Here is a 24,411-nt window from a genome sequence, read left to right on the forward strand (position 1 = left end):
CCTGTTCTGTCTCCCACACCCCTCTGGGTAAAGGTCTACCTGCTGTTCTCAGATTTGAAGGCAATTATAATAATCATGTGGGCTCCCTTCTACCACCACCAGTGCACAGCCCCACCTGGATGATGCGCCATCCAGGTGGGGGTCTCCCCACACACCAGCTCTCAGGGGGGAGGAGAGCAGAGTGATGGAGCCAGTTCAGACATGGGGATTATTAGGAGGCCATGACTGGTAAAGGCCAATGGGAAATTTGTCCAGGACACAATTCCATGTAGTTTTTCCATTTGTGACATCTGGTTAGTTCGAAGCCTTCGGGTTCATCAACCTTATGTTTGCGTACTAAAGATGACGTTGCTGATGAGGACGTCGAGCCAGCAGTTCAAGGAGGAGTGCACAGAGAGGATTAAACCAGAAAGGGAGGGACTGCTCAGTCACACACTCCAAAGAAAGCTAATCTCCGTGAGTTTCTGAGTCAGCTGCGGCTTGTCACACTAACAGCAGTGCTAGCAGCTGACAGACCAGGTTCAGACGGCACAGATCTCCTAAATCTGATAACAAAGATGATTTAAAAGCAGCTTGCAGGTCGACAGCCGAGATGAAAACTGTGCCACTCTGCTTAAAAATACTGTGTTTCGAGACACCTCTTCCAACGAGCTGAGTGAAGGTGAAGAAGGAGGAAATTACAGTCAGTCTTTGTAGTACAGTAGCTATCGGCTGGCTGGTGAACTGTTACCCTGCTCTAAACAAGGGATTGGGTCAGAGGTAGAACCTTCTTGCTTGTCATCAATAACATGATCAAGGCACAGTGAAAATGAATATCATTTTGTTTGACTGCTTTAAAGGGTGTTTATCTTTCCCCAATGTCTAAGGGAAACAGAGAGAGAGACAATGGAGCTCCTTATTGCTGAAGACAACTTGTTAAATTCAAAGAACATGAAATACAGATGAATAAAACTGTCAAAACAGAATTAACGTACTACATTTACACAGAGCTCAGCATTTCTGAAGATGCACGCAAAACATATTTCCAGCTGCATAATGTATTCATTAGATATTTTGAAATGTTTTCCTTGCAAATTTATAATTACATTAATATTTTAAAGCAATAATTTTCACGTTAGAACTTTTCCCCTCCTCGTTAATATACCTAGTAATTCATCTTTGATAATCCAATTAGCTTCAGCCTCAGAAGAAGGCAAATCTAATTCCATTGCGACAGCCGCAAGGGAAGGGGTTTCTGAAATCCATCAAGAGTTGGTATTATTGTCTCCACAGGGAGAGAACTCTGTCTTTTCATCTATATTGCTGTCAGAAATGTGATTGTATAGATAGAATGACCTAACAATGCCAAATAAAAAAGAGCTTTTAGTACAAAAGAGCAACACGATGATGTGGAGGAAGCCCTGCTGCCTCACAGCTTCTGGGACCCGGGTTTGAATCTGACCCGTGATGCCTGTCTGTGGGGAGTCTGCATGGTCTCTTTGAGTTCGTGTGGAGTTTTGCCGAGTACTCCAGTTTCATCCCACTTCCCAAAGCCACGCAGGAGAGGTTTGATTGTTCCTGTCCGGGGGGAGTCAAGGGGATTTCATACGCGGTGTATTTCCAGTATAACCAGTACTCGCTGTGGGAGCACAGAGAAACCGAATCAGATGGGCATAATGGCTTGAATGGCCTCGTCTCCTATATGGCCTTTCTGATGAATGAAATGTGTTTTTGTCTCTGCGATGTGTGCAGCTCCTACATACCCAAACTTCGCTGGAAGTCAACAAGCCTTAACACAGCATCACCGGCAATGCTGACAGGACGGCACCCAACCAGCCTTCGCCCAGTCACCGTCCACGCCTGAAACCTCCCATCTGGCTGGCCGCGGTCAGGCCAGGCGGGCGTCCGTTAATAATAACCTTCTGCTGACAAATGGGGAGGTGAGTGGCGTGTTCCTGTGAAAACCGGTGACACATAATGTGTTTGGAGATAATGTCGCTGCACTCCGCTGGGATTAATCAGCAATGAATGTGCTGGCGAACAGCCCATTGTAACTTCACCCCTTGTCCATTAAGAGGCCTGCTGGAAGACATTGAAGTGGTTCACTAACTGGCTCTCCGCTTTCAAAATATTGTTCCCCCAGTTTGTTAAGGACGTTTCCTTCATTTCTGATGCGGTGTTTCGTGTTAGCTCTGTAATAACGACGTTAAACTCCTCGGTGACAGATAGCAAGAGAATCTGGGTGCTGCACATCGTACACTTGCCTCACCCCAGCAACAAACTCCCCTTCTGTCTTTTAATCATTGCGGACCGCGGGGGGGCTGACATCCTGTGTTTTTCCGCGAACACAGACTTTACGGTGGTCGGCCTGTGAAAATGAGGTGGGAACTTGACAAGAACACTGATGGGCATTACAACTGGCGTAAGGAGTCAGTGTCGGTAAGTCTGGGAACCAAATGACCCGTGAAGCCACAAGCTTTATCGCCTGCATCCATGGTCTGAGAATGATTTCCCCCTGTGACTCATGGGGCCTGATGAGTTGTAGCAAATCAGTGTTATTAAGCCAAGACGCGTGTCGTCTTTAGACCTTCCTGATTTATAGGGGGAGAGACCTGTAGGATACCAGTGTAATTAGTGTGTGGAGGACTCCTCCCTCCCCTGTTAGCCACTGTCAAGATCAGATTAGAGGAGTGAGCTGGGAAGGTGATAATTGGTCCATCCTACTGCGAGCTTAGTGCTGCTGAAGATGGCAGCCCTCCCTGCTTTGTTTTCAACACGGGCAGAGAGCTCTGTCATTTGTTTTTGCTTCTGCATTGGGCTCGTGTCTTCTGCTGATGAGAAGGAGACCTTCCGTTGACCTGCCCTTTATTTAACTGCTCTATTAGGAAAGAAACAGCACAGCCCCACTGCAGCAGTCCGCGTATGGTTCAGTTTTCATCTGCGGGGAGTAAGACGCCTATTAAAGACAGGCCTTGTTGTCCACCTGCGCACAAGACGCGCACAATGAAAAGTGTTTTTCATCTCCAAGGCACACGCTATTCAATAGCGAAGTGAAATGAATTTCTCCAGCTACAAAATTGAATGAAGGGAAAGAGGGGGCATATAAACTTAGTCATGGTGACATCGCTTTCTCCAGCAGAAGCCAGCAAATTAGCGACAAACTTTCAGAACAAATTTCTAGGTTTTAATTAATAAAAGATTGAAAAGCCCTATACAGAAACAAGCTGAAGTGCTTGTTAAAATGTTGAAAGATGACAGATACGCAACACATGTACATCACTACATGTATGAGCCACGACTTTGCTAATTAGAGGTCTACACACATTAAACCCTTACGAATTCCCTTTCATAGGGCTGTGCTCTTAATGGTTGATGATTAATGGCAATGTCATGTCTATTGATTCCTAATGGAGGTCTTAAGTACTCCTTCAGTTACATAAAAAATAACATTTCTTTCTTTGCAGTGCCTGCAAATGTGAAACTGTAATACAGAAGTACTTTTTATCTCCAGTTGGTATTTTAATGTGTAGTATTTTATGCACAGAGCACGCTTTAAGCAAATATGTTACATTTCTTCTAAAATGATCTTGAAACATAACACATGGAAACAAGGAAGGAAGGGGCTATAATCTCAATTCCTACGACTTAATGCTCCTCATGTAAAGTAGTTCAGGTGGGGAGCTGCGTCAGCATGCGTAGGCTGCAAAGGAACAAGTTATAGGTTTATTCCATGCTTTTTTCAGCATGGAATAAACCTATAACTTGTTCTCATGTAAAGTATACAACTCTGACCATTAGGTCATGTCTCTGAGTGTCTGTTTATATTATCTGCATGAAAAATAAAAACGTAGAAAACAATTTCCTTTGGGATATGAAATTGAATTAGCGTTTGCGAGAAAACAAATAAAAACCTTCAGTAACTATTCACAATGATCAAACAATTAGTGCTTGGGCTGAGGTGGCGAAGGACTGGAAGGTTTAAAGAGACGGAGCACTTATAACACACCTGAGCAAAACCAGAATGCATTTCTCCTCAGGCCTGGACAGTAATGTAACATGCTGCAAGCTGAGACTGGACAGGATCACTGGCCATCAGACTTCAGCTACAGACTTCACAATGTCCATGTGTTCGCACTCTGTAATGGCCAGCACTTTTTAGTGTAGGTGGGAATTAACAAAATTATATCATGATCAGGACTGGAATATGCTGTTTAATTCTCCTCAAAAACTGCTTCCCAGCTGAAGGCCTACAGACATGGAGAAAAAGAGAGCTGGACTGGACCTCGCCAAGCTACCTGCCTCTTCATCTACAGGTCCACAGGTCGAGGGAGGTCTGTCCTGCTGAATCACAAACACTTCTGTTGTTGTAAGCTTCTGTTGTAGACGTAAAGGAACTTTAGAAATAAATCGAGCTGTTCTTCATCATACAGATACGGTGGGGGAAAGCCTGAAAGTGTAACGGTTCTTTAATAAAAGACAGGAATAAGATCTCTTTTTGAACACATTAAGGGTGTTGCTTTTCACTGATGTAAAACAGGGTCTTCTTGTCACTTAATATTCTTTTTTCCAGCATAGCAACCCAATTCAATGTTCTCGTATTCATCCTCCAGACAATCTCAGATCACACAGCCTTGTCGTTCACACAGCTCAGCTGTCACTTGAAGAATCTATCCGCCTGGCCAAAGTCCTGAGAGACCCACCAGCTTTGCTAACGTCACCATTCAGTTTGCGCCGCCTTTGTTATGTCTCTTATTAATTATTACAATTCTCTTCTTGTCGGTCTGCCTTAATCTTCAATCTCAGAAACCATGGTTCTTTTTAAAATGCAGTGGCACGTATACTCATTACAGCTCCGGCTGGAGACCATACCGTTCACATTCTCAGATGTATGAACGTCAGCTCACAGCCTCTTTGTGTGCTTATTGTAAGGTACTATAGTTGACACACAAAGAACTACACAGCTTGGTCCCCATCTTTTCCAGCTGGGTTTATAACAACACACATTCCTATCCGTGCCTGGCATTCTGAGAGTGTCATTGAAAGCTGGAGCAAAGCAGGCACATCAGATCTAAAGCCTGCTGCCTCTGGAACTCCCTCTCTAAATTATAGGTGCTCTATTAGAGGTACTGTACTCCTGCTTCACCTCTTTCAAAATCAAGCTCGAGACTTCTGTCTTTTAGGACACACTTGTCCTTTCCTGAAAGGGGCTTGAGGCCAGCTGTGGTCGGACCCTCTTCGGAGAGGTGCCTGAGGTTTCTGCTGCTCTCCACGAGCCTCACTCATGCCTCACACTGTCACTCGCCTGTGTCCTGCATGAGACTCCAGCGTCTGTTCTCACCTCCCAGTGCAGCAGCCCTGCTGGCCCACACACACTCCCACGCCCACAGATGACAACCCAAGGAGGGAAAAATAAGTCATAATTGCTCACATTCTCTTTTTTATGAACAAGTTCCTTTTATTTATGTTTTCATACCCATGTCTTCCCTAGACTTTTTAACTTTGAACACTAGTTAATTTTAAGAAAGAAGTTAGCATCAGAAAAAACACTCTTCATCGCCTTACCCACCGAGCAAGAAAACTGTTTTTTTAAACCATTACGTAATGACTCTTCAACTGCTATTTAAATTCGGCTATTTTTCAGAAAACACCCTGTTGCTATAAACATAAAAGTTGACTGTATTTTACTCATCTTTCCACCCGTGTCTCCCCGTGGCAATGTCACGTCCTCATTAACTGCAGGTGTCATGTGAACTGGGGTGCTGTGCGCAGCGCTGGGGTCGCAGGGTCGGGCGACAGGGCAGGAGTGGGGAGTCTGCGCCGCTGTGAGGCGCGAGGATCTCTCTCGCACGTTCACTCCCGTCCTTCGATGACGCAGAAGCGAGAAACAGAGGCAGCTCAGTGTGTGAGAGTTTACACTGCAGTTCAGGGCTTGTCAACAGCACAACAACAGGCGCTTTCCCAAAGCTCAAGGAGGACCACTTCCAGACAGACTCCCTGACCCAGAGGTCAGACCCCGAGAGTCAGCATGCCTCCACGTCCAGCTCTGCTTCATGTGACTTACCCAGCACTGCCATCGAGGCAAGCAAACAGCTTGTCGGGTTTAAGCCAGTTGATCATATTAAGGTGCTTAGAAAACGGTGGAGTTCTGTAGCCTGTCCAGATTGGAACCTTGAACACCATGGGCTTGAAGAGATTAACGGGGCTTTTACTCACAGAATAAAAGGGATGAACGGTGTGATCAGCACTGTCTGCGCAATGGCAGCGACGCTGCTGTGAGTCGCTTAGTAAATGAGCGCAAAAACCATTTCTGCAGTTTTCAGGAGGTTCTTGTCCCTGGAATTCTGGGTGCCATTTTATTCCAATACCTGCATTTTTCCCCACAGTCGTATTTTATCTAAAAAAATTCTGGGATCCCAGATACAGTACTTTTCTGCACACTGTAATGAGAAAAGGCCAGTTGTTGATCTCCCTGGCTTGACTGCTATGAGGCTTGTTGCCAGCATGGAGGCAAATGGGGACAGTGCCGAATTTTGAGTGTGAAGGGTTCTTGGCTGACGTTCCTAGTGGGCTTGACCCTGGCAGGGCAGGAACTCTCGCTGCACACACAAACACTCATGCTGGAGTTTTACAGGAAGTGGGGGCATACGCGAAGCGCTGCTAACTGCATGTGTGAATATCACTGAGGATTTGAAGAACATACTGCCACAGGAGAAACTGTTTTCAGGTGCACATACTCACGTCTTATGCTGTGAGACAAGTGGATCCTATGGGATTCAAAAGCACTTCTTCTCAAATAACATGGGCTTACACATCACACAATACGCAACCACAGCTAAGATTTCTCTTATTTTGAAACAAAGGTTTGCCAGGCAAAACCAACAAAAACACCAGGAAGAAGCTGATTCACGACGTCACAAATACAATTAAAAGGAGGTTCAGGAAAAAAGACTCTCTTGAGTCCAGCCAGCAAAACTGAGTCAGGCTCTGAGATTTCAAAAGCTGTCTGTCCACGATTTCATTATTTAACGGGAGATCGTGGCTCACACAAACATGATGAAAACAAGACATCACATCACGTCACAGAGATCCCTGAAGAAGTTAATTATCTCGACACGTCTACAGTAATGAATGTATTTACAGGACAGCAGCTATTGACTGGAGATATTCTTTTTTTATGCTGACCTCAAGGGGGAAGAGCATTAGAGATTGTACCTGGTTGATTCAAGTATTATTAATTACCTGTAGGAAATAGCTACCTGTACGGAAGTGGAAATGCTTAATCACCCGTAGTTAATTATCTTGATTGCACCCGAGCTGTTGTTCTTTGTTAACGCAAACCAGCAAACCCTAGAGCTAGATTTATACCACATACAGGAGATGATCCTTAAAGCACCAGAGACGAGTGTAGACCACAGAGACCCAAGTTCTGCACCTATTGTGAAGGGCTGAGCCAAATGGCACTTCACAAATCAGTGCCGGTTTCCTTCTGTCGGGATCTATTTTTAACGAGGAAGTGCTCGGCGTCCTTCACTCTGGTGGTGCTCGTGGCAGAGTGCGCCCTGGCCCCTGCTGCGCGTGAGCCGAGCGCCTGTCAGGGAAACGGAGCGGCTCTCCAGCAGCCTGGCTCTGCGAGGGGCAGACGGAGCTGTCCCCCCCGCCCGCGCTGCCCGGGACGAGGCGACCTCTTCTGCAGGCTTCCTGCCGGGCACGCACGCACGCACACACTCCGCAAAACACAGCCCCCAGCTGCGCTTCCACAGGCCTGCACCTGCTGCGTCCTCCCGGGTCACTCGCAACTTCAACAGACTTCCTTCTAGGGCTTTAGTGAGAGCGAGGCACAGGTCTGCACAGAAATAACAAGTACAGACCCCTAAATGCATTAGGGCCAGCCATTTCATTCTTCCATGCATTTAAATTCCTGAAGCAAGCCTTTTAATGTCTAAATGTCTTAAGTTACATAAACATATTACAAACAAAATATTACAAAAGTAAATAAAAGGTATTCTCCTGCTCCACAAGGCTCAGACTGCAACCTGAGAAATTAATTGCAAACTCACTGAATGCCACCTCCCGATACAGATTTAAAAAGGCCACCCGGGTTAAATGTGTTGCTGTTAAGGAGAAAATAGCTTGTCAGACAAGCTTAATGCTGAGATGTAAGAGCTTTGGAGGGAATTAGAATGAGAAACTCTGGGTAAGGTCACCCATTTCTTATCCATGTTCTAATTTCATCTCATCCACAGTCCCAGAAAGTTTATTTCTGACTCCGAGTTCTCATCTCTCCGTTTTGAGTCTGTGACTCCAGGGTGTGCTGCGAATGCAAACGAGCCCTGAAGCAAAAGATGTGCTTCTTCGTCCTAAGGCAGTTGATAATTACTTCATCGGAAACGAGTCAGCCAGGCAGGGTCACCTTAGAAAAGCAAATCAGTAGCACCGGAGGAGAGCCACATGCATAAAGATCAGCCCCCCCTCACCACGGCGGCTCGGAAATCGCAGCACAGACGGAAATATAGGGCAGTCCCACCCCTCCCATTGCTCAACAAATCCCCTGCTGGATCCATTTCTTTCATATCCACAAGAACTGCTAGGCTTCTTTATAAGCCATCCACATATACAGTACATCGCTGAGCATCCAAAAGCATCCAATAATTCCTCCTGTGCAGCTGTTCTGCCATGTCTGTCGGAAGTGAAAGTTGACTGACATGCGTGATCACTTGGCGTCTCAGCAGAATGATGTGAGCTTGTTCACCTCTTATCATTCAGCATCCCCTGCCTGGACAGCGGTCATGGGACAGCGCTGCTTTGGCCTACTGTATATAGGAAGCAGTCAGAGGACGTTGAGACCTATTCAGAGTGACAAGACAGGGCAGCAGGAGTGGTGGTGGGACAATAAGATAGAAAGAGCTGGGTGAGAGCCTTGCATCAATTAGTTACCATCTACAAAGTGTGCTAGATGGGCTGACTGGCTTCCTCTCATTTGTAAACTTTCTTGTGCATATTTAAAACTCTTCTACTGTCTTGTAATACTGGCAGGGCGGCAGTGTCATTTGTTTCATGGAGGAGGCCATGGTATTGGCTTAAACCACAGGATTCTGTTGCTGGGTCCAGACTCCCACACCCGTGAAAGACCCCATGTGTTAGCCAGATACACCTCCCAGGCCTGGAGTCAATCAGACCCTTTGACAAAGACCCCTCCTGCAAACCACTAACCCTGGACTTGAAGCTGGCTTTTCATCAGGTAGAATCAAGACACCTCATGCAAGCAAGAAAGGCACAGCCAAGCGCAGAGCTCACGGTCTGAAACTGGGAGTGTGGTTTGATGGGGCCAAGATGGAACTATACTGCTGTGGTTTGTCCTGCTCCATCTCTATTAGTGGCTTCACAACAATGCTTCCCGCTCTTTGCCCAATAGAGCCCCAGTCCACCTCACCTATGACCCAATTGGCCTTGACACTGTTCACAAGTCTTTAGTTATTGAGTTTCCTGTAAAACCAGGAGAGCTCCAAGGCAAGAAGCTAGGATCACAACTTGAGAAGATGAGTTAACCTCCGCATGTAGGTCTTTACCAGGATGATGGAGCCTCTTTTTCTCCAGACACCACCAGCCTTATCGCAAAGCAAACTCCTTGATTGCGCAGCCTAAATTTCCCAATTGATAATTACTGTCCCCTTTAATTGACTGGACATTAAGGGTGACGAATGTTCACAAGACATCCTTGGTCGTCGGGTACTTAAAGGCAGAGGGCTCAGAACTTGTCACTTACAGTGCTCCTGAGAAGAGTGCAGCCGAATTTTGTGCTCCAGTTGCACAGTTCTGATGAAGCACAGGTATCCCCGCCGAGGGACTGCTTTGTGCAACACACTGAAACAAGAGTGTCACAAAGAAAGCAACACTGGCTGAACTTCAGTCCCTCAATCCTTCCAATAATTATCACAGCAGGCTTAGTCTAGGCTGTACAGGGTGTGATTAATGTTCTATTGTCAATGACATTTCACTATTTTAACCACACTCCAGCGGTGGGTGCAGATAGCTATGTGTTAAGAGTTGCATGTGTTGTACTGTATGCATTTGTGCGCGCACAAATAATTTATTTTCTACAGAAACTGACCACACAGAGGCTAATGCACAGAAGAGATGTGGAGAGGAATGGGCAACCGCGGTCCCTGAGGGTCAGGCCCTTGCGTATCTTTCAAACAGCAACTGTTTACGAGCTGAGAGTAAAGGTGTTTTTACTCTGTAACCTATTACTGAGCTCAATTAAGTAATTAAAATGAGATTAATGAAATGAGATGAGAATGAAAACCACATAAAGACCTCAAGCCCTCAAGCACAGCAGCTTTAGAAATAATCAAGCTAAGAGCTCCCAGATTCTGCTCCACTGCATCTCTGCCAGAATTGTCAGGGCTTCCTGTTAAGACGTTCGTGTGGTTGAATATTGTGGAATACAGTTGTCTACAGTACACATCACCTCGGAGCCTGGTTAGATGGATTACAGTTATGCAGCTAATTAAATAATTCAACCAGATCTGTGTCTGAGGATGCGAGTGGAACAAACAGCTAGTCTCCGCTCTTCATTCACAGGTTGCAATGCTGGGTAAGTATGTGTGTTGAGCGACGCCCCCCATTTATTTGGAATAATGAGGTTACTCATGTTTCTTCTAACACACTATAAATAATTCGTTTAGGAAAACAGGCTGCCTTTTGTCCAGCCTGGTCACATTAATTGGAGCATAATGAGGTCTCATTATTACATTATTTGACCCGGGTCTGTGAGCAATCCTGTCCCTCTTTCAGCTTCTCCAAGTACTGTTTGAATCGTTCCCTGTCTAGTCTTAAGCCTGTGTTTTTTTTTTAATCTCTGGCATCGTTTTCTTGTGCCTTGAACGCACACAGCTGCAGCTGGAACAGCGCAGCCTTATAGACTGCTTTAAGCCCCAGTCATCCAGCCCTTTCAGCGTCTGTGAGTGTTTAAATATACACTGCATATCACCAAGGCAGTGAAAGTGAAGGAAATCCGCTCTGTATATCAAATACAGAGCTGGCGACGCATGAACTGGCAGCGAATCTGAGAGATTTGTTCATTTGTTTTATGCACTGTGTCCCGCGCAGCTCGGTGCAGAATTTGTTCACATCGTCTTGTTCATAGCAAAGAAAGTCGTACTGTTTTTGGGTGCCACTCTAAAAAAGTGGGCTTTTAGCACATTCTCTTTTTTTAAGAACAATAATCGGCAGAGATCTCAGCAATCAGGCGCGGCTTTCAGTACGACCTTGATTCCTTTATCAATTATTTGACTAAGAGGATTACCATACAGTATATAAGTATTTATCCTATACATTGAGATATACTGTCCCGTACTCTACAGCCTGTCGTGAAGCATGAAAAAAGTAAACAGTTTTAGCTAAATTTGGAACAAGTACACAGACAGGCTTCTTAAAATCCTAATCGCAGAATCCCAGCAGGTTTCTGTAACTGAAGTAATAATGAATAAGACAGCAAAAGTTTGATTTCATCCGTCCCACTCCGCAGTTTCTGTTTCTGACGTACAAAACGCAAATTAAAACGTGGTTCTGTGTCGGAGTACAGCTCCAGCGAAGAGCGCATCGCGGTAAACAGTAATTAAGCGAGAAGGCGAAAAAACAACCTATGACTCAAACAGAGAGCGACAGATGCAGACCACCCAGTAGGAGTAGAAAGTCAGTCATGAGTACCGTCTTTGACGTTTTGAGGGATTTAAACAATTTGAGACCCGTCAGCGCTGAAACGCCCTCACCCTACCGTGAATCCAGATTTCTGGACTAATCCTTTAATGCCGATACACGACAGACCTGCGGATTCACCGGCAGATGTTTCTCTGAAAATCACTGCAGCCCCGCTTCCGTCCTGCGCTCATTCACGATTATTGACGCCGATTATTGTTTGACAAACTGAAAGAGGGGCGCGGTCACGATGAGCGGGCGCCTATTCCTCCCCCGTGACATTACGAACAGACGGCGCACTTTAAAACGTGCGTGGACTACTGACTGGGATATTGGAAGAGCCTCAGGCTAAAGAAAACCCCCACGAACTTAATTAAAGCAGACCCCTTGGAGGAATGCATTTCGCTGGAGACTAACTCTCCGGCAGCGACAGCAGATAGGGTGAATACAGCTGAATACGAAAAAGAAAACTGGGCTGTTTCTGCTGCGACTCGCCTCTCCGCCCCGGCGCGACAGAGAAGTTTTCCGGGCTCATTCCTCTCACGTGTGGGGAGGCGGGGTGTCGTCCCGGGGGGGGGGGGTGCGTGACGCAGGCAGCGCGGCAGCCAATCCGGGCGCCGCACCCGCCGCGCGGCGAGCAGCACTAGAGTCGCTGTTCCTTCAGCACCACGGAGAGTTGCTGCCGGCCTGAGCTCTACTCCAACAGCACCTGTGCGCCCGGCTGGGGAAGCTTCTTAGTGCGGGAACTTTTCCTTGAACCCAAAAGAGGATACATTACCGTCTCTGAGTTCGGGGAGCACCCACCCCAGAGTAAGAACACTCTTGGCATCTCTTTTTGCTGCCATGAAACCATTTCTCTTGCACAATACGAATTGAAGTTGTAAGCCGCTGACACTTATCTCGTATCTTTTCGCCTGGTGGGTTTTTTTTATTATCATCATCGCCAACACCGCTTTAACTGTATATTATTAAGTGCTTCAAACGGCCCGTTTCAATGTTTGATCTGCTTCAACTCCGCTTGGATTCTGGAAACACGTAGCAGAGACGCATCTCCGGGTTTTCCTTGAAATTTCTTTTTTTATTTTTACACATTTCAAGCTCCTGAACAGTTATTTGGGTGGTACTGTATATATCTGTTTTAAAACAGATGTTTTTTTCCTCTGAGACGCCTATGGTTCAGTGGATCTGCTGTTAAGATTTCCTCGCCCTCAGCCTGAACCCCACAGTCGCCGTCCTCCTCGCAGGCATGCTCGCCTTCCTAGCTGGGATCCTGTGCTTTGTCGTGCTCGGGGGAGGCCGGGCGACCCGAGCCCAAGACACCACAGGCACCCGCTTTGTCTGCACCTCCATCCCCGTAGGCGCTGACCCCAGCTGCCCGCTGCCCCCCGCGGCCGTGCACAGCCCCGGCGCCCAGGAGGAAGAGCTGAAGAGCACCGTCATGCAGCTGCGGGAGACCATCCTGCAGCAGAAGGAGACCATCGGCAGCCAGCGGGACACCATCAAGGAGCTGACGGGCAAGCTGTCCCGCTGCGAGGCGGCCGCCCAGGGCCCCCGGCTGGACAGCCGGCTCGGCGGCCAGGGCGCGTGGAGGAAGGACTTCAACAAGAACACGATGGGGGACCTCCCGCGGGACCCCGCCGAGACCATCGACCACCTCGGCAAGACGGTGCAGAGCCTGAAGGACCGGCTGGAGAGCTTGGAGGTAAGGAGGCGCGACCCGCACGCTGGACCCTCGGCAGGCTCAGGACATGCCGAGAGGGCTGATCTCTGAGATCACTGCAAGGCTGTCGCTGCTGTTACTCCCGGTCAGTGTGTGTGTGTGGGGGGGATAAAACCCTTCTCTCCTCCGCTGCCAAGGACTGGATAAAGCAAACCCGGGTCGGGGTGCGTAGAATTTGCCCGGAACGCTGCCGCTCGGCGCGGTGTCAGTTGTCATTTTCTGGGTCGCCAGTCGTGTCTGGTGTGGTCCGCAGCGAACGCGGGGGACTTCCATAGCTGGGTAGCTGGCCAGGGCGCTGCTTCACCTGAGCGAAACAGCGCGTAAAGTGCCGGTGAGCTGTCCCGCCCCTGACTGAGAAACGAATGTGAACTAGTCCCCCAGCCGTGACAAGGGCTCGAGTGGACAGCCGTGCTGGACTCGGGTACGACAGGCGCGGTGAGAGGAGCAGGCAGCGCACAACGCTGTCCGGACCCTTTGGGTTTTAAAAGCGATGTACAGTACTGTACGTGGTCAAATGTGGTTTATTTTGATTGCACCCCGACATTTCATTCGAATTTCTCTCCGTGTCTTGCTGCACTAGGGCCGGATGCACAGTTCAGTACGACAGCGATGGAATCGCACATGGACAGTTTTTAAATAACCCAGATTCTAATCCCTACCTCGTCCTTAATAGGCTTTGGCTCCAGAAATACATGTATCTCCTTTCCTGGTGCTTTGCAGAGCTCTAATCATAGGCAAAACCTTTGTTGAGAGAACACTGAACGAAGACTCTTTTGTTTATATAAGAGTAGCATTACTGTGCAACAAACAGTAAAGCGGAATCAAATATCCGCTCTTTTCCTTTTACTGATCGGGTTGAATTGTGAGCGCCTTTGATGTGCGAAGGCATTACCACCAGATCCTGCGGGTAAACTGTATATAACTGTAATAGTCAAACAAAAAAGACGTGAAACATGTCGGGAAAATGCATATCACCGATATCACAACTCCAGCGCGTCTTGAAATTCGCGAAATGAATAGCCGTTTTGCAAGGTTACCACAGTTATAGTCAGAATTAGCATCCTGTGATTGAAACCACCGCGGATTTACACGTCACGCTACTCTGGGTCGATGGATTAATGTAAGAATCTCCTTACCTGCCTATCCGTCTTCAAACTAATCACTAACAGATCTAGACCCCAGTCCTGCCCGCCCCAGGGAATAGAGAGATTCAATTTTTCTGCGGGACTTTAACCTGCGTTTTCAGTGAAGACTTCATTCAGATTGTTTGCTTTTGCAGCAATGAATTCAAAATGAGAATTGTAGAAAGGTGACAGATTAGGCTATTTGGCCCATGTTGCCTACTTGTTTGATTGATCTAAGGATCTCATCCAGGAATTTCATTTTAAAAAAGCCAGGGTACTGGTTTCAATAACATGGGTGGGTAGCTTGCTCCATACTCCCACAACCCTTGGGGTAAAGATGTACCTCTTTATCTCAGTGGTAGGTAGTCCACATAGTTTCCACTAGTGTTTCACTGCATTCTAAAAAAGTCAGGTATATACATTGGTATAATATATTTAATACATTATGTCCTGTATATATACATCTAATAGAGAATAGTATTTAAGCCAGCACTGTAAAATGCAGATCTATTTTATTTATTTAACAAATGTTTGATAAACATTTTGTCAAACCTACAAACTGTTTAACAAAGATTATCAATATCCTCAGCTGGTAATGGTTCCTCATATTTCTAGTCTCTGATTTGACATTAGGTCATGGCTGCTGCTTATTCTAGACTTTGACATTTGAATGAAACTTTACTGTGTTCAGGAGGTGCAGGTGAGATTAATTTAAAGCTAAACTATTGATCAACAGGATAAAATGCATGTGCCTCTTACTGGGTGTGTGATGAGAGCAAATGGGCAGTAATTGCTTTTCTGGGAATGACTGGTTATTGCAACAGATCAGCAGGAGAATGTGCTGGCAGTCCTGCTTTTGCGAGAGAGAGCAGCTTTCTTTTACATTCCCTGTGTTCCCTGCTTTGTGTTAGCAGCTCCCGAGCAGCCATGAAACATGTGTTCTGAAGGGCAGCTGAGAATGTTTTGAATATAGTTAACGGTTGCCTTTAAGCCTTTCCTGCCTGTGAAAGAACAGAAACTCACAGGACACCCAAAGAAAAAAGGGCTTTTTAATGTTTTCCCAGGGGGCGCTGAGGAAGAGCCAATCAATTTAACATCAGTTCTGCAAACAGAACTGATTTCTTTCCTCTGGCATTTCCACATTTATGCCAGCTTTGAGGGCACAGATTCTGGTTGCGTCTCAGACTGTTAGAGATTTTCTTCGAAGGGCGGTGCAAGGCTGGAGCAACACGATGCAGTAGAAAGAGGACACAAGTAAACCAATTCCCTTTACGTTGTGACCGATCTTTTGATCTGATCGGCAATGCTTAAGGATGAGCAAGCTTTAGGCTGGATTCACACTTGCAAGTCCCCTTTTTGCAAAGGAACAAGTGAAGGTTTATTCCTGCTGAAAAGAGAAGAAAGGAAACACAATATTCTGGCTGAGGAGCCGTCTCTGGGTGTGCGCCACCCTCCTTTCTTCTCTTTTCAGAATAAATTAAACAGAAGACCTGGGTGTGTTATTGTATTTCACACAAATGCCTTCAGCTTCCTGCAGAAGTTCAGCTTGACGGTGCGCTCCAGTGAAGTGTCCTGGGGGAACGGGTGCAGCTTTGTAAGGCTGATCCGACTCGCCCTCTCCTGCCTCTCCCCCAGCAGCAGCAGATGCGAGTCAACGTCTCGGGTGCATCTTTTCCCAACGAGCTCCGCGACCTGCTCCAGCGGAGGCTCGGAGACTTGGAGAACCAGCTTCTGAGCAAGGTGGCCGAACTGGAGGACGAGAAGTCCCTGCTGTACAACGAGACGGCGGCCCACCGCCAGAGAACAGAGAGCACGCTCAAGTCCCTGATCGGGAGGATCGACGAGCTGGAGAAAGGTGAACACTCCCCGCCCGCCTGCGTCCTGTGGTCACTCCCAGAGCTGGGATCGAGGTCAACATGGGGGTGTTAGGAAGGGGCTTGACCTGCACAGGCTTTTGAAAGGCCAGTGGCAAGCTGGAGTCTCATGGAGTGGCTGTGGGCTGAAAGGAGAGCCCAGTGCTCCAGGGTGCAAGGCCTCACCATCACCAGGCCCTGCTGCTGGGTCCGTTGATTGGCATTTCCTTTGCTACACAGTGCATGGAATCCATGCACAATCAGGCTTTTAAAAATGCTGTTGTCTTGCTAGAATGAAATTCAAGCCAGTGTTTGAGCAGGTGAAGACTCAGCTTCAGTACTGTGTTAGTTTCAGGTGAGTATTACCCCAAGGTGATGCAACAGGGGACAAAATAACATTTCCCAGCTGCAGCCCCCATGAAGCCATGTCTTAGATCTCTGTTTTAAGCCTGACATCGCCGACTATAAAAGGAAATAATTGAATCGGCCCATTTGTAATGCATTAGATAGGCAACATACAGGACCATTGACTTAAAGAAAGATTAGAAATACGTAGTGCAGTTTTGAATTCCATGGATTGATAGATGCAGTTATTGCAACTGAGCTGTTCTGTAGCTTTTATAAGTCAAATCAACCACCCTTTAGTCTCCAAACAATTTCTTACAAATACCTTAGAGATGGCACGCTGGCACACTGCCAGATACTATCATGCAGAATACAATTATAGGTCTGGAGAATACAAACACAGGCTTGTGGATTTGTTTTCTACCAGAGCCAGAGTGTGAGTCATGAATTCCAGAAATGTGCATTAAGAAATGTACTGAATTAACAAAGCAGTGTTAGACCTTGATTAGATTGTTTGATTCTGTATTTTATTGTGTTCCTTGAAAAGCTTTCAAATATTTCTTTCCATTCGCTGCTGGATTTAACTAAGTTCAGTGCCCAGAGGCGTTAGTGTCCCTCCGTTGTTTCCCTACAAGCAAGCTGTTTGACAACATCTGCTATCTATACTGTATTTCGACTTTTCACAGAATGTTTAATGGCAAATGATGATTTATGAGAGGTTATATGATCATTGCATTGCCACGTTACAGGCCATGTGTGAAGAGGACATTTCCTGTATTTGAGATTTAAATGACTCATAAATCACATTGCCTTAATCGATACTCGTTTCTTGAGATATATAAGCCACATAGATTGGGTGGAAAAGGTCTAGTTAACAACTGAATCAAGACGAATCAGGTTTTGGATTTGCAACACAAAGAATAAGAAACATTAAAAGCATCATTAATAGAGTTTTGTGACCTATTGCAGTGAAGCAGAAACACCTAGGTTTGGGATGAACACAAATACAAGGGTGAATAAAATAAATGAACATGTATGATGATGTTTTCTGAGTGATTTAAAGAAAGAACATCAGACTGTACATTCTGTTTTTTCAGCAGATTACCTTCCTTAAAAAGACTACAACTACAAAAGCCTTCAGCAACCCAGGATACAGTGTTGCACAGCAATAAACTGCTCCTGCACGCTGGTTTCTTACTCGATTTAATTTGCTCTTGTACAGCAGAACCCTCCTCCATGCAGTGTTTTCTCTCTTCAGCAGAAAGATTGCTGCGATCCCTTTAAATCTCTGGGCAATTTTTGCTTTCTGTTTCTGACACAATCCAAAAATTCACCTACTCCGCCAGAGGAGAGCATATTCATCCCTTCTTTTACAGTGCTGTCAAATACTCCAGAGTAGACTGACAAAGCCTTAAGCTTGATTGCTGAAATAATACACTGAGTATCTTAGTTTGTCAGTGCTGCTGCCTCACTCACCAGAGTCCTGGGCTTGGTTCTGGCTGGCTGTGTGGAGTCTGCATGTCTGGCATGGGTGCCCCGCACTCACATGGCTTTTGTCTGGGTGATGCGCTCTCCTCCCTCCTCCCAAGAGCACGCTCTTGGTTTGACTGGCTGCTGGGAGCTGAGCTGTTGTCATTGGGCCCAAAGAGGGCTTGCGTCCAGTCTCCAGGTGTGTCCGGCGCCTCAGGCACGGCGCTCTCTGGGACAGGCAGGGTCCGCTTGCTGATTTATTGAGCCTTCGTAAAACATCAAGGTCAAGCATGATCATTTCTGTGATAGCGAGCATCTTCTTCTGCTTCCGAGTGCCTGTCTCAGGGCAGTGACCCTGTGTGGTGCGCTTGCAGGTAACAGCAGGTTCAAGTCCCCAGAGGCCTTCAAGGTGTCCCTGCCTCTGCGCACCAACTACCTGTACGGGCGGATCAAGAAGAGCCTGCCGGAGCTGTATGCCTTCACCGTGTGCATGTGGCTGAAGTCCAGCGCCAGCCCTGGGGTCGGGACGCCCTTCTCCTACGGCGTGCCGGGGCAGGCCAACGAGATCGTGCTCATCGAGTGGGGCAACAACCCCATAGAGCTGCTCATCAACGACAAGGTAAGCTGCCGTTCCCACGGCGACGCGGGTGGGGGTCCAGAGAGGAAGCTGAGGAAGCTAGTGCTCAGGCGTGTGCTGCGTGGTGGTGTGTTCAGTGTGGCATTGTGATGATGTTCCACGCTTACTGGCGTGTGTTTTGAAACAAGAATGCCAGGATTAACCTGGAGGCTGGCAAGCGTATGTTATTGCATTCATGGTGAAAGCAATGCCTGTCATGCCTTGGCCTGACTTGTACAGCTTCGTGGGATGTTCCTGCCTCATCCTGGCAGCTGAACCGCTCCTGTGGATGGAGAACGTGAGAGTTCAGTGACTCCATCAACTGATTCTAGCCTCACTGCATGGGCGTCTTGTGTCATTGCTTTTTCTTGCAAACTGGGAAATTAGAACTGAACTCACCCATGGAAACAGCTGAAGATGAAACCCAGAGTGATCCCCTTAGAGAGGAACCAGGAACTGAAGTGCAGGAGTCATACTGAAGATCATTTTTCAGATTATTATATACACATTTGAACCATAGAAAAAGAAATATAGGACAGTTTATATACTAGGGCTATTTTCTCCTCAGCTGTAATGTGCTTGTCCTGGCAAAAGAGAGAAAGAGTGTGTTCTGCTCCTCATAGAAACTGAAAGAGGCAAATACTTTGTTTTAAAGCCTGAGGAGAAGGAGAAACACAGACAGACTGACCTGAACTGGGAGAGCTGTGCTGGGGGCTCATCTGCTCACTAGCAGCGGGAGCACCCCTGTCTGGGTTCACTCAGCACAAGCCTGGAGTCTCCAGGCACTGCGCTGCACGAGATCTGTGCACAGCATCCACATGATCTCTCAATAATTCATCACAAGAAACATCCCCACAGTTGGGATAGATTAGTGTTCTTGTTTTGTTTTTTTCATGTTGTTTTTAATTCAGGGAGGGGGGGGGGGCTGAAAACTATTAATTTTGAGAAGTCAAGCAATTTTTGTGTTTTTTTGTGTTCAATACGATGCTGCATGGTTTAATTAAAGGATTTTAATAGCTGTCTACTCAACCTCATTTTTGTTATGAATCAATAAGCCTCATTTAAAACTTAAACGTACAGGCTGTGTTGCCATCAGTTTGGAGTCAATAATTCACTAGTTTCTGGAATTGTAATGTGAGTACTGTGAAGTCTCCTGGGCTCCTCCAGTCCGGGGTGGGCAAACAAGGAGGAGGGCAATAGGTGAACTACCTTTTCACTCGGAGACTAGAACAATATGCTGTATAGTGAGTGAGCGCTCGACAGCAGACCCTTCAAGCCACTGAGGCAGTGGGTTTACAGCATTATTTCTAATGGTCCAACAATGTCACCCAGATCTTACCTGGAAGATCCCAGTAGGTCCACCTTAATGACCAGGCTTAATAATTTCTTACAGACATCCGTGTCTCTTCCCACAAAGCAATGTCTAAATGCACTTGTTCTAGTCCTAGAGAGTGTGTTTTGTTGCTGAGCCTGAAGTCATTGATTTGACTTCTGTAAGTACCTTTCAGAGATCTGGTCACATGAATCAAATTGCCTCATCATCGCCTCTGTTTGAAAACGAACACATCTGGGTTCCCTTCCGTGCAACAGGCTGTGCATGACACCCTTCCACATGCCTGTGTCAAGACTGCACTGTTCTTCTGCCTGGTGCTCTTGCCATGGGGTGGGGCTCTCACACGCTCTGTGTGATCTGCAGGTGGCTCAGCTCCCTCTATCAGTCAGCGATGGCAGGTGGCACCACATCTGCATCACCTGGACAACCAGAGACGGGCTGTGGGAAGCCTACCAGGATGGAGAGATGCTGGGCTCTGGGGAGAATCTGGCCCCCTGGCACCCAATTAAGCCTGGTGGAGTCATTATCCTGGGCCAGGAGCAGGTGAGCAAACACTTGCTGTCCCCTGTGGCGCAGAGACAATAAGATCACAGTAGCTTCTTCTCACGCGATGTGCATCTCTTCATTCTGAGGACATGCATCTACCATCTCTCCAACCTCCACATGGTGAAATATTAATGCAATAGAACAATCTACTGACTGCTGTCGCCTGCTTCTATCAGGGGCTGTGCTGCTCATAATAAGAAGACAGGTCATGGGAGGCTATTTATAAATGAAGCACAGGTTTAGACTGTGTTTCTACAAGGCGATGGTGGGAATAAAAGTCTGGAAATGTGTTGGAGAATACAATTAGTAGCACACTGCTCTCTGTACTCTGTTGCACTTTTGCCTGTGAAAAATGTTAGTACTTCCCCATGTGATCTAGCACCAGGAAATGACTTTTGATGCTATAATTAGTTGGGACCTGAAATGGGAACATCAACATGGAACCACAAAGAGCAAAATCTTCATGAGACTGATTAACAGGGAAACCACAATGTTATAGAAATAATGATGGATCCGTTTCCTTCGGTCACCCCACAGGACACTGTAGGAGGGAGGTTTGATGCCACGCAGGCCTTTGTGGGGGAGCTGAGCCAGTTCAACATGTGGGACCGTGTCCTGCGACCGCTGGACATCGTCAGCATGGCCAACTGCTCCTCCTACATGCCCGGCAACATCATCCCCTGGGTCGACAACATCGTCGAAGTGTTCGGTGGCGCCACCAAGTGGGCACTGGAGATGTGCGAAGACCGGCTTTTTGATTCATAACTGTTGCAGTCTTTGACCAGACGCCCCCCTCTCCTTTTCCCCTCCTAAGCATCGAGAGACAATCTTCCCGAAGACACCTCATTTAAGACGAGAACTTGGACCTGGTGTTTGGGTAACTGGGTAGGCCAAGATCTAGAGTAAGGGTTTCACTGTGTTTATACATACCAGCATACTTTATCAAAAGCCAGATGAATTTGACACAAAATCAGTCTGAACATTTACATGAACTTCATTCTTTTTTCATTTTTTTGGTACACTGGCTTTACATTTGTGATGGATTGGAAAAAATGGTGCCACTGGAGAATATATTTTCATTTTCAAACGTCTGTTTAAGAGAGAGGTTTTTTGTGTGTTTTTGCTGTTTTTCAGCAGACCGTGTGAAAACAGGAAGGGAATGGATTTTGTCTTTAGACACGCATAGTTTTTTGTACCTACAGGGTTTTATATAATATTGCACCATATATGAGTTTAATGTCTGCACAAGCAAATACAGTATTCTGTACTCAACCGAGGCAAGACCACAGGAAAGGATTAGAATTTGTTCTACACTGTGTTGTGCTTTTCTACTCTAAATCTAGACATCCATATATTTTCATAGAACAAAAACAACAAATGCGTGAATTTCTAGTGAAAAACAGCAAAAATGCAGATGAAATGGAGTATAAACGTACCACTGCAGATATCCGTCACTGGCCCCTGTTGCAGAAACCTGGTCAGGGTGGCGAGAGGTCAGAGCGCGGTGGTCTTCGGCTTCAGGAGGCCCAGTTAACTCCGCTGCTCCGACTCCGGAGGCCCAGGGCTGCAGATCCACATTCGGAACTCGCCCCTCTTCCCCACCCAGTGGGCCATTTGAGCTGTGCCTCAGTAGTGTTACTGCTGGCTGTTTGTGGCAGGAGACAGTAAACCCTCTGAGAGCTTGCTGCTCATACCATTTTGCATTTTTTTTTAAGTTTCAAATCCCCTCTCTTGGTGTTGTCCAGTGTTTTTGCAACTCATGTACTGATGTTTTGGTGTATGTTATCCATCTTTTAAGAGAGGTTTGGAATGCCAAATGTGAACATTTCTATCCTTTTAAATATTTCTATCCCGTCTGTACACATCTGATACAGTACGATCCCCATCCTCTCTCCATGTGCCGTTCAGAGCTATCCTGGGTGGTTTAGAATGGGACGGGCTGAACAGAACGAATGTCGCAGCTCAGGAATCCTGGGACAGGACAGTCTGGATGCCAAGCGAAATGCCTTACTTGATGATTTAAAGAAACTGGGCTCATATCCAGGACAGTTGTGCTTTCTTAAGTGGTTAGTTACGCCCCACACGCATGCAATTGTTAACAGTGCTGTAGCACAGAATCATGAGATGTTAGGCTTTAACACATACTGTGTTCAAGATAGTCTGTTTCTGTAACCTCCTTCTCCTGCTACTAATTTGAACACATGCATGAGCACATTTCTGCATTAGGACTATAAAGACAAAGAGGCTCGGTCACTGCCTGAAGGATTTCTTCATTCATGCAGCTACAGAGATGTAAAGGGTCACTGACTGCAGACCTGCTCTGAGTTTGCGGTGAAGGCTGAGGTGTCTGTTTCAAGACGGTGCAGATACTCTCCACTGTTGGCATCAGTTTGCAAGCCACAGGGACCCCAGAGCTGCACCTCCACAAGGAAGCACAGGGGGCTCCAGCCTGCAGAGCTCTGCTTAGGGTCCAGGGGGTGACTACACTCCTTTGAGTCAAAATTATCTGCAGTTAATAAAGAAGAAATCTATTTTTGTTTTCCTTTTTAGGACACTTAGGTTCTGTGGTTTAAATCTCCTGATCTGATGCCAAATTAGTTTAACATACAAACACTGTTAGAAGTCATATCTTCTTTGTTATCTAGTATGAAGACCTAGTATCTAGATCAGCGCTAGACATCCAGTTTGCATGGTAGATCAGGGCGAATTCTCACGCCTTTGGCTGCAGTGTCTTATGAGAATTCTGGTACATTCTGTACGTACATTTTCAAATCTCAGTCTTTTTACTCTTGCAGGAAAAGCTTTGTTCGGAAATAAACAGTGGAGTCCATTTTATGGCATAAAACCATGTTTCTGCACACTGAGTAAAATATAATGGTCTTAATGTACCTGTGTAAAAACCCCTTCCCCATCTTGATAATTGCACATTATTACCTCTTTTTGCAAATAAAACAAAAAAGGGCATATATAATTTATATATATCTAGGAAAAGTACTAGTTTTCCACAATACCAAATAAATATTAAAAACATTTTAAAGTAACTATTGAAAATATAATTAGAGTAATATATCACTATTCATGAGTTTAGCAAATATATTTACAGAAGCAGCTGTTAGTTAGAACCAGGAAAATGATTATCTTTCCTGTTCATGTTCTTTGAACCTCTGTTTTGAAATTTTATATGTGTATTATTTTTTCAGAAAACAAGCATCAAAGAGATGTGGGAATTTACTGAGCTGTACAGTATGTGCACAGGCCTGTAAAAGGGTGACATGATTTTAAATAAAGAATACCAGAGATAGTCGTGTTTGTTAGACTAATGGCCTTTTTCATGAGCACGAAGTGCCAAATAAGAAGCTCCAGGTATGTCGGTAAAGTAAACCTCTTCTTCTGCCAATGAGGGAAGTGAGACGTCTGTGGAGGAAGGACACAGAAAACGCAAAACTCATTCAGCTTTTGTTGAGGTTATTTTGTTTCTTCACGTGCTGTGTCTGTTGCTTGTTTCTTGACGCTGTAAACCGTGTTCTTGAGACTCATTGTGCTTGGTTGAGATGCTTAAGGATGTTGTTTTACAGGCTCTACAATTACCTGTGCAAAATGTCCTCTGAAGTAAAGGCATAGCTTTTTCTTCTCTACCCATCCATTAAAGGCAAGATTAAAAAAACAACAACAGTGTCCTTCTTTATTTGATGTTGATGATTCTTATTGACCACTCACACTGGAAACAG

At 46.1% G+C, this 24,411-nt stretch overlaps 1 protein-coding gene across 2 annotated transcripts; it reads left to right on the top strand.

Moving 5' to 3' along the window:
* The first annotated feature begins 11,930 nt into the window (after positions 1 to 11,930).
* nptx2a (neuronal pentraxin 2a) lies at positions 11,931 to 24,341 on the top strand. 2 transcript variants are annotated; one of them, XM_015360073.2, is made up of 5 exons: positions 11,931 to 13,378; positions 16,156 to 16,375; positions 18,563 to 18,807; positions 20,501 to 20,680; positions 21,221 to 24,341. In XM_015360073.2, the coding sequence occupies exons 1-5, from the start codon at positions 12,923 to 12,925 to the stop codon at positions 21,446 to 21,448; spliced, it is 1,329 nt and encodes a 442-aa protein (XP_015215559.1). In that variant the 5' UTR covers positions 11,931 to 12,922; the 3' UTR covers positions 21,449 to 24,341. The 2 variants fall into 2 exon arrangements, with proteins under 2 accessions (XP_015215559.1, XP_006637285.1); XM_006637222.3 differs by having other exon boundaries at positions 16,159 to 16,375.
* The last annotated feature ends 70 nt before the right edge of the window (positions 24,342 to 24,411 follow it).

This window comes from Lepisosteus oculatus, chromosome 19 (genome assembly GCF_040954835.1).
Source record: "Lepisosteus oculatus isolate fLepOcu1 chromosome 19, fLepOcu1.hap2, whole genome shotgun sequence".
Taxonomy (NCBI): domain Eukaryota; kingdom Metazoa; phylum Chordata; class Actinopteri; order Semionotiformes; family Lepisosteidae; genus Lepisosteus; species Lepisosteus oculatus.

Coding starts and splice junctions, on each gene's coding strand:
- nptx2a (XM_015360073.2), top strand. CDS start 12,923: ATGCTCGCCTTCCTAGCTGGGATCCTGTGCTTTGTCGTGCTCGGGGGA. Junction 16,376..18,562: donor GATCGACGAGCTGGAGAAAG/GTGAACACTCCC, acceptor GTGCGCTTGCAG/GTAACAGCAGGTTCAAGTCC. Junction 20,681..21,220: donor TTATCCTGGGCCAGGAGCAG/GTGAGCAAACAC, acceptor GTCACCCCACAG/GACACTGTAGGAGGGAGGTT.